Source organism: Lactuca virosa, chromosome 9 (assembly GCF_052849685.1).
Source record: "Lactuca virosa cultivar CGN04683 chromosome 9, Lactuca_virosa_CGN04683_v6, whole genome shotgun sequence".
NCBI lineage: Eukaryota > Viridiplantae > Streptophyta > Magnoliopsida > Asterales > Asteraceae > Lactuca > Lactuca virosa.
In genome coordinates, this window is record NC_136434.1 from 118,033,610 (window position 1) to 118,043,394 (window position 9,785).

General features: G+C 38.5%; 1 protein-coding gene across 1 annotated transcript; it reads left to right on the forward strand.

The window, feature by feature from the left end:
* The first annotated feature begins 969 nt into the window (after window positions 1-969).
* On the forward strand, window positions 970-1,977 carry LOC145139707 (uncharacterized). The gene is made up of 3 exons (XM_079073437.1): window positions 970-1,085; window positions 1,227-1,306; window positions 1,433-1,977. The coding sequence occupies exons 1-3, from the start codon at window positions 970-972 to the stop codon at window positions 1,975-1,977; spliced, it is 741 nt and encodes a 246-aa protein (XP_078929563.1).
* The last annotated feature ends 7,808 nt before the right edge of the window (window positions 1,978-9,785 follow it).

A 9,785-nucleotide genomic window follows, 5' to 3' on the forward strand; every position in this document is an offset into this window, starting at 1 on the left:
GGAGGTCCCAAAAAGACTCCCAATGTGCCGAAGAAAAAAAAAACTCCTCTACTAACTACTCAAGGATCCCAAGATCCTCTGGTAATAGTCTCCAACAATGAGCTTTTTGCCATGATGAGGAGGCTGGAACAACATATGACTCGGCAACAAGAGGATAACAGGACAGTGCTCAAGGAAGTGGAAAGAATTAGGGTAGAGATCCGCAAACCTCATGAAGCTACAGCCTCGATCCTGCAACCCAGGATCCTAAACTTCGACAGTATGGGATCCTCCGGAAATCGTTGGTAGATAGGATCCTCAGTGCCAACATCCGCTCCTGTCTGGGATGCAACTCCTGACGAGCGAGCTCATGTGACCCAGGATCCCAATGAAACCTTCCTTAAGCCTAATACTAAGGATCATGGTAACTTCGTAAATAATAATGCTTTTAACACTAGCTCTATGGACCTTCATACAGGTTTAAGCCCGATCGTGGCTAAGGAACTTCAACAATTAAGGCGAATGATCTCGAGCGTGCCCGGAGTGGTTCAACCTATACCGAAAGTATCCCCACAAGCCACATGATTTTAAGATTTGTTCTGGCAATAGCTGATACCGAAGTCCCAAAGCGCATCCAAACCCCCAGCATGAAGCCTTATGATGGGACTACAGATCCGAGGAGCACGTGGCACAGTGCAGGGAAATAATGGAGATCATCCACATTCCCGCACACTTAAAGGAAGCTAGCATGTGCAAGGGTTTTGGTTCAACCCTCACAGTATCAACTTTAAAATGGCTTCTTAATGTTCCTCCTTACTCTATTACTTTGTTTACTCACTTAGTTAATTTATTTAACAATCAATTTATTGTAGCAGAACATTCGAAAAGATCACTAGTGATCTTTATCGAGTGGTTTAGGATCCTAAGGAATCCCTTTGGACTTTTGTGAACAGGTTTGGCAGGGAAGCTCTGAGTATCCCCAACATTGACATGGCGACTGCAGTTGAAGCCTTTAAAGTGGGATTAAAGAAGGACTCTCCTTTCTACGAAGACCTCGTAATGAATCCATGCAAAAGGGTGGACCAAGTTAGGAGCAGAGCACTAAGGTTCATAAGGCTCCAATAAGACAAGGAGATCCAAAAGAGGAGCAACCCACCAAGCTCATACGATCACCCCAATAAGAAGGTCGAATCCTCGTCCCAGAGATCCTATAAGTCAAAACCATATTCCAAACCTGAGCATCATAGGGTTAATGTAATTGAAGATGAAGGAGAGGAAGAAGACTTTCCTAAGATTACTGACTATTGCTTTTTTGTGGATATTTCAGGTATAATATTAGCTATGCAGGATCTTGGAGATAAAGCAAGATGACCAAGAAAGGGAGAAAATCCACCACTTGGAAAGACAAAATCCAAATGGTGTGCGTACCATGAAGACTTTGGTCATATCACAGAGGATTGCATAGATCTTAGGAAGGAGATCAGCTACCTCTTAGGAAAAGGATACCTTAAAGAAATCCTTGGAAGAAGAAATGAGAGATCCAAAGAGAAAGATCAGGATCTTCAGAAGATCCTCGACAAACCAGGATCCCCTCCTGCTGATGTCAAGGTAATCAATGTGATCTCTGGAGGATTTGACATTTGTGGTACCTCTTATTCTGTAGCAAACAGGCACGCCAAGGTGTCAAAAACAGAAAAAGAAGAAGGGTCACGGAAGAATACGTCAATCACAAACGAGAAAGAGATCACCTTCGACGAAGCATATAGACAAGACATCCAGGATCCTCACCATGACGGGTTGGTGATCACTCTTTACATTTTCAACCATTTCGTCAGAATGATCATTGTCGATGGAGGATCTTCAGTCAACATTATACTCCTGGACGTATTAAAAAGAATGAACATCCCGGAGTCCGAAATAGTTAGAAGACCCTCAGTGTTGATTGGATTCAATGGCGAAACCAAACACACAGTCGGGGAGATAAATCTACCTATCTAAATAGAGGGGGTAAACTCTATGCAACATTTTTGTGTAATTGATATGTTATCCTCTTATAATGTTATACTAGGTAGACCATGGATCCACGAAATGAAGGTTGTTCGGTCGACATATCATTAGTGTGTGAAGATGCCCACCCCATAGGGGACACTGAAGATCACATGAGATCAACAAGACTCCAAAGAATGCTACAATACTTCGATGAAATCTTTAACAATACCACGACATACATAGCAATTAAGGCAGGGGGCACGGGATGTGCTAGAAACAAGAGAGCAAGATGTAAAGGAATTGCCCCTGAACCTTGAGGATCCTGAAGCCTAAATTCTCATGGGATCCTCAATGCCTGAACAAATCGAACAAGATCTAATAAAGTTCCTCAAATCTAGAAGCAAGACATTTGCATGGAAGCACGAGGACATGACAGGTGTAGACAAAATTTATAATAACCCATAAACTTAACATTGATCCATCTTTCAGACCAATACACCAAAAGAGAAGGAAGTTCGCACCGGAGACAAACCAAATTATACAAGAAGTAGTAGAAAAACTTCTTAAAACATGAATGATCAAGGAGGTGAAATTCCCAAGGTGGATAGCTAATGTAGTCGTGGTACAAAAGAAGAATGGTAAGTGGAGAATGTGTGTAGATTACACGGATCTTAATAAGGCTTGTCCCAAGGATCCTTTCCCTCTAACACACATTGACTCCATGATAGACGCGACAGCGGGTCATGAATTATTAACCTTCATGGATGCATCAGCAGGATTCCAATAGATCCAGATAGAACCATCCTACCAAGAGGATACGACATTCATAACTCCAACAAGTATCTATTGTAATATTGCCATTCCATTTGATCTTAAAAATGCAGGTGCAACATACCAAAGGCTATTCAACAAGATGTTCAAAGAGAAACTAGGGGACACCATGGAAGTCTACATCGATGACATGGTGGTCAAGTCTAAGAAACTTGAAGATCATCCCAAGGATATTTAAGAAGCCTTTGACATACTGGACGAATATAACATGAAGCTGAATCCCTCCAAGTGTCACTTTGGAATGAGATCAGGCAAGTTCCTTGGATACATGGTGACCAAAAGAGGAATTGAAGCAATCCCGGAGCAAATCAAGGATGTCCTCGATCTAAGATCACCATCCTAGACAAAAGATATTCAAAGACTAACAGGAAGAGTGGCATCCCTAAACAGGTTCATCTAAAGATCCTCAGAAAGATGCAAGCCTTTCTACAACATCTTAAAGAAGAACAAAAGGTTCGAGTGGACCAATAAACACGAAGATGTTTTCCATGAACTTAAAAAATATTTAAGTTCAGCACCCCGATTGGTAAAACCATTAGATGGGGAACCACTTCTTCTCTACCTTTCAGTATCATCAAACGCGGTGAGTGCAGTCTTAGCCAAGGATCTTAAAGGGGACCAACATCGCATCTACTATATAAGTAAAAGTCTCTTGGATACTGAGACCAGGTACTCCCACCTTGAAAAACTCATACTTGCATTAGTAACTACTTCTACTAAATTAAGACGTTATTTGAAACACATCCTATCAATGTACGAACTAATTATCCTATTAAGATTGTTATAAGAAAACCAGAAATGTCAGGAAGGATGGTAAAGTGGTCCGTGAAACTAATCACATATAGCATAAAGTATGAGCCAAGATCTACTATAAAGTCTCAAGCATTGGCAGACTTTGTGGATAACTTTAGTGATGATCTACAAGCTGAAGTAGAAATCAAAGTCAAACAACTTCTAGAAGAAAAAAACATGGGAAGATGGAGACTATTCACAGATGGAGCATCAAACCAAAGAGGAACTGACCTAGGGATCATACTAAAATCACCAAAAGGGACATCCTACCCCAAGCAATCAGCTGTGAGTTCAATGTAACCAACAATGAGGCAGAATACGAGGCACTAATCATGGGATTGCACTTAGCCAAGGATCTTCAAATCAAGTATCTTCACGTATTCGTCGATTCTTTATTATTGACTAACCATTTTAATGGATCCTATGCAGTAAAAGGAGAAAGACTAGCACTATATATCCAGATCCTCAAAAATTTAGCCTCCGAATTCGAAGCATTCAGCCTAAACCAAGTTCCTAGAGAAGACAATGTTGAAGCAGATGCTTTAGCCAATCTAGGATCTTCTATTAGGATCCCGCCAGAAACCAAGAGCCCGATAATCCACGTGTTGATCACAGCGATCGAGGATCCTGCCAAAAGACTGAAGGATCCCAACGATCATGAGGAAACTACCAACGTCGCTAATGTGAAATCCCCATTTTCACGGCCAGAAAAGACCGATTTGTTTATGCTTTATTTGAAAATCAGAGTATATTTTTAACGAAATATACTGCGGAATTTGTTCCCAAAAATATATATATCTATATGATAAAGAATTTATCAAAGCACTTCCGATAGAAATGTATTATATTAAAAACCTTGGGATATCATTTTTAATACATATCCAAAGCATAAACATAAACAACATAGGCATTATAATATCTATTTATTCTAGTGGCCTATAATCCATTGATCTCTCATCAGATCATCACTCCTGTGCCCTCTTTCCACTACCTATATACGAGAAAACTGAGTGGGTCAGGCTTGGGAGCCTGGTGAGCAAATAGGCTTTTCAACCCGCAATAAATAAGTTTATTAATTTCATCAACCAACAATAACCCGATTACCCGTTCCCGTTATCCTCACTTTACGTCCCTAAAACACCTATCATAAGGGACCTAGCCTAAGGATTATCATCGAGATGGACACCACTGCTAAGGGGGTTCCTCAACAATAAATGTATGTAAGAAAACCATGAGGGGGATAGAGTACACCAGTGAACACATCGTTCACAAATACCTACATGTTGCGGGCCTTCTAGCGCTCCACTAGACTGTCTAGAAAAGTATGTGGTCGTCATCTATACTCTGCTAGATGACTGGATCAACATCAACATCGAGGCCTCTCATCATTTTATTTCATCACACACCAACTATTTCATCTACCCATGTTTTACCCCAACATATTTGTAGATATAAAATACATATACAGTTTAAATAATTTAAAACATGTATAATAGTGTCCATTTAACATAGATAACAAGTATACAGATAATATGCACATATAACATGTAATTTATATAAAATACTTCATATCTATGTGTAAGATGAAAATAACTATGCACTCACTTTAGTAGCGTGAGTTGATAGAATCTAACTAGAAACGGTCGGCGGTTCGTGATCGTCGGGCTCGGGACGCGGAACGACTTCAGAAAATGAGAGAGAGGTAAGAAGATTTAGGTGTGAGATTGGCTGAGGTCGAACCTGCTATTTATAGCAAGTTTTTTTGACTCTCACGTCATGAGTTTATAAAACTCACGTCGTGAGCCAAGCCTGCTCACCTCGTAGACTTTCCATTCGCATCCCTAGCTTCGGAAGGTGGCCATATGACTCCTCACGTCGTGAGATATCATTGCTCACGTCGTGAGCTTAGAACTTATCTCTTCGCAGCCTCGTCACGCACCTTCTAGGTCCAAAATGTGGCAATTTGACTCCTTGACTCCTCACGTCGTGAGTTTTGATGCTCACGTCGTGAGTTCAGTCAAATTAGGGTTTCTGACACGTGTCATGCCCTCAGGCAGCTGTAACTTCGGAAGGCCACAACTTTTGCATACAAACTATGTTTTTTACGTTCTTTATATCCACGCGAAGGTGGAGACGTACTCTAAAACTTTCATTTAGAACCCTAAGGCTAAAAAGTACTTTATCGTAAACTCACTTTTTACGATTCCCGGTGTCGTGTCGGATTTGTCGCGAAACTTCGACAGGTCATAACTTCTTCGTTATAACTCGGATTTCGGCGTTCTTTATATCTCCGAAATCCTTGTCCCAACCAATACAATTTTCTTCATCTATTATTTTATTTTTGATGCTTATATTTATTCTTAACTTATTATATCTTATAAATAGGTACAATATACATAAAATCACATAATATTCAAATAATTCCTATTTACTACTTCAAAGTAGGTTATAATTGTTGACCCCAACTATTACACCATTATACTAATGGTTAGCCTAGAAATACGGGCGTTACAGCTACAATCGAAGACCCTGATCCTTAACTTCCTTATCAGGATCCTAACATCAAGGATCCTTCCCCAACCTCAAGATCTTGGATCCAACCTATTATGGAATACCTCCCGAATGGCACGATCCCAGAAGAGGAAAAAAACGACAAAGCATTTAGAACAAGGGTCTCAAGGTTTGTAATAATCTAAGGTAAATTATATAAAAAATCTATGGCAGGTCCATACCTTAGATGCAGAAGTTCTAAAGGATATACATGAAGGGGACAGCGGAAATCACACTGGGGGCAGATCCTTATGCTCCAAAGTGTTGGGAACAGGATACTACTGGCCAACCATGAAGAAAGATTCCTTCCTACGTGCTCAAAAATGTGATTCTTGTAAAATACATAGCAACATCCTACATCAACTAAAAGAACCTCTATATCCTATCATCTCCCCTTGGACATTCATAAAGTGGGGGAATGGATATAGTGGGCAAATTTCTGATAGCTCCTAGAGGAAAAGTCTTCATGCTAGTGATGATCGACTACTTCTCGAATATGATAGAAGCCGAAGCTTTTGTTCAGGTAAGAGACATAGAGGTAGTCTCATTTATTAAACGCAATATCTTGACCAAGTTCGAGATCCCTGCCGAAATCATATGCGACAACGGATCCCAATTCAAAAGCAAAAGGACAAGAGACTTTTGCACGATTTGGGGAATCAAAGTTATAATGTCCACTCCTGTTCACTCTCAAGCCAACGGTCAAGAAAAATCTAGCAACAAAATCATAGTCAATAACTTGAAGAAAAGGTTAGATGAAAAGAAAGGAAAATGGGCATAAGAACTTCCTTTCGTCCTATGGGCAGATAGGACCACTTCCAAAGTAGCCACATGCCAAACCCCAGAAGATCTTCAGAAGTAGTGATCCCGACAACAAGATACCTACTTCAACGACAACAAGATAAGCCATTTCTATTTTCCTTTCTTCACTAGCGTGAAGTTTATCCAAACCTCATAATAGTTTGTTCCTTTTTTTTCTTGATTTCTAGTAAGAAAAAGTTTATGAACATCAAGATTCGATTTCATTTCTTCTATTTTTTAGTATCATGCTCATAATAAAAGTTATTGTACTCTGTAAGGTCGTATTGGTGTTGTTGAAGGTCCACCTAAAGGATTAATAAAAGTTGCATCAATTTAAGAAATAATTAAAAACAATTTTATAAGCCTTTAATACATACTACCAAGAAAATGTAAATAATGACACTAAGCCCCTGATCATGACTCTATTACCCTAACTTAGCTATGCTTAACTTATATCATTGATTAAGAAGGCTCTAGAGGGTCTTATCACTATCAATAGGTCTTATCGAGTTAAATGCAATAAATAACCCAGAAACAATGATTAACTTATATAATCAATTAAACCAAACTTAGTCTTACAACATTTAGAAAAAATATTATTGAAAAAACCTATTGCCATCAACAAGTGATGACACGAATGTTGTCACATTAACTATCTCGACTCACAAATCAAACATGATATTTTGAAAAGTTCAGAAGAAATTCAAAAATATGTGAGGTATGTCGAGAGAAATCTTAGTAGGGTGTCAAGAAAAGATAAGAATATCGAAGCAATTAAATGTCTTGCAACTGATGGCACAAGACCACCTTGGTCACTGCAAAAGAAATGATTTGGAGATAATTATAGAGTTGTTGAATCTTGTAGAGGTTATCGAGGAACAATTGGAGAGGAAGAAGGCAACTACGCTAGTTGGGAGAAGGTTGGAAGTTTTTTTTGTTGGTTTAGAAAGTTTTTTATTTTGAAAATTTGAAGATTTAAAGTTTAAAGCTTTTAATTTACTGGTTGTATTATGTTGAGATGGATTAATATATAAGTGCTTTGTTTATGCTTTTGATTCGAATAATCTTGTTTACAAGGACAAAATCAAACACAAAGGATGAGTTTTTACATAGGATTAAAATAACTCGTCATCTGAAAAAAAAAGTTGTTGACGCTTGTTATAACCCTTTTTGAACCCTTATGAAAACCTTTTTCAAAACTCGTTAAACCCTTATGAAAATCGACGGAGAGAATGCGGTTGATTGATAGGGGGAGAGAGAGAGACTTGGTGATGAGATTGAATATTTTCGTTGAGAAGGTAGTTGAATGAGGGGAAGAGGAGACAATTTGTAACATCATGATTTTTCACCCATTTTTTATTTGTATTTTTAAAGCGTTTATTTAACAGAGTACGTTAGTAAAAGTCTTATTTTGAATTTCATGAAAACATCACCGATGTTACTTTTATTACCAAAAACTACATTCATAAAAAATTAAAGTTCATAAACCAATCAAAAACAAGTTCTAAAAAACAAGTGTTATGAAAACTCAACAACATGTCCAAATGGTATTAATACTAAGACATATATTGGAATGTAACTACCCATAAGCTCCCAATCCTCACCAGGCCATCATATCATACTACCTGTACCAATGCAAGGCAAAAGCCACAAGCAAAGAAAAAAGTGTCAACAAATGTTAAGTGATTCAACCATAAGTACAATGTTAGGAAAACACACATAGCATATCATCACATATAGAACATACATCACATACAACACATACATCACATACTTCACATGCATCACTCACATCACATACTTCACATTCACCACTTGCATCACATACATCACTAGAGTGTCGTAAAGGTATACCGTTTTAATATTAGATCAATATTAATTATTTCTAACCTAACCCTGGGTCAATCACTAACCCGCAAGGTAGACACCCCACACATGGGTCTATCACTAACCAGTAAGGTAGACACCCCACACACAAGTCCATTACTAACCTGAAGGCAAACCCTGTTTACTACTAAGTGATCAACCAAACCCTTACCCCACTGGGTCCATCACTAACCCAAGATGTAAAAACCTCATTCACTACTAGCGTGACCGACTCGACCCAATGTTCTAAGTGAGGCGCGACTCTCACCCGTAACATTTCCCCCAATGTGTTGCGTTCGCCACTCCGACGATGCATATACAAGTATGTGTGTTGTCGTTCGAGAGTGGTACTTATCATTGTTTCCCATCACTAGAAACTTCCCAACCAAACGTGATATTTGATCCAACGCCATCATTACACCAATATCACTCCAGTCCTCGAACACCTTAGTTTCCATGAACCATGTCCCGAATGGTGGTCTAGAAAAAACACTCAACGTCATTATTGACTTAAGCTCTTTCCCTTTAGATATCTTTCAACCTATAAGGCCATCACAAGTATCCAGATAGGGTACACACACATAAGTCTAGGTTTCTACCCTATACGCCCCACTAAGTGTATTCTCCTTTTTAATTAATATATTATTAATTCATCACATGAGGATTACACTACAAGCCTCCCTAATTAATCACGCTCAATTTCTATTACTAATATTAGATGGAATATTACTTCCATACTTCACATTATGTAAACATGCAACAAAGTATCACAAGTTAAGGCATTTTACATCTTTTATATAATCATGCTCATATAATCACTTCATCATTAAGGCATATTATATCACTATCATGCATTATCCCAACCAACACAAACATATATTACCAAAAATTGTAGCATGCATATATCCCACACAGCCAACACAAACTACTTAGATTTCTCATCCAGACGAGATAGTTAGCCTTTTTTATAAATAGCA

Coding starts and splice junctions, on each gene's coding strand:
- LOC145139707 (XM_079073437.1), top strand. CDS start 970: ATGGCGACTGCAGTTGAAGCCTTTAAAGTGGGATTAAAGAAGGACTCT. Junction 1,086..1,226: donor GTTAGGAGCAGAGCACTAAG/GTTCATAAGGCT, acceptor TGAGCATCATAG/GGTTAATGTAATTGAAGATG. Junction 1,307..1,432: donor CTTTTTTGTGGATATTTCAG/GTATAATATTAG, acceptor GTCATATCACAG/AGGATTGCATAGATCTTAGG.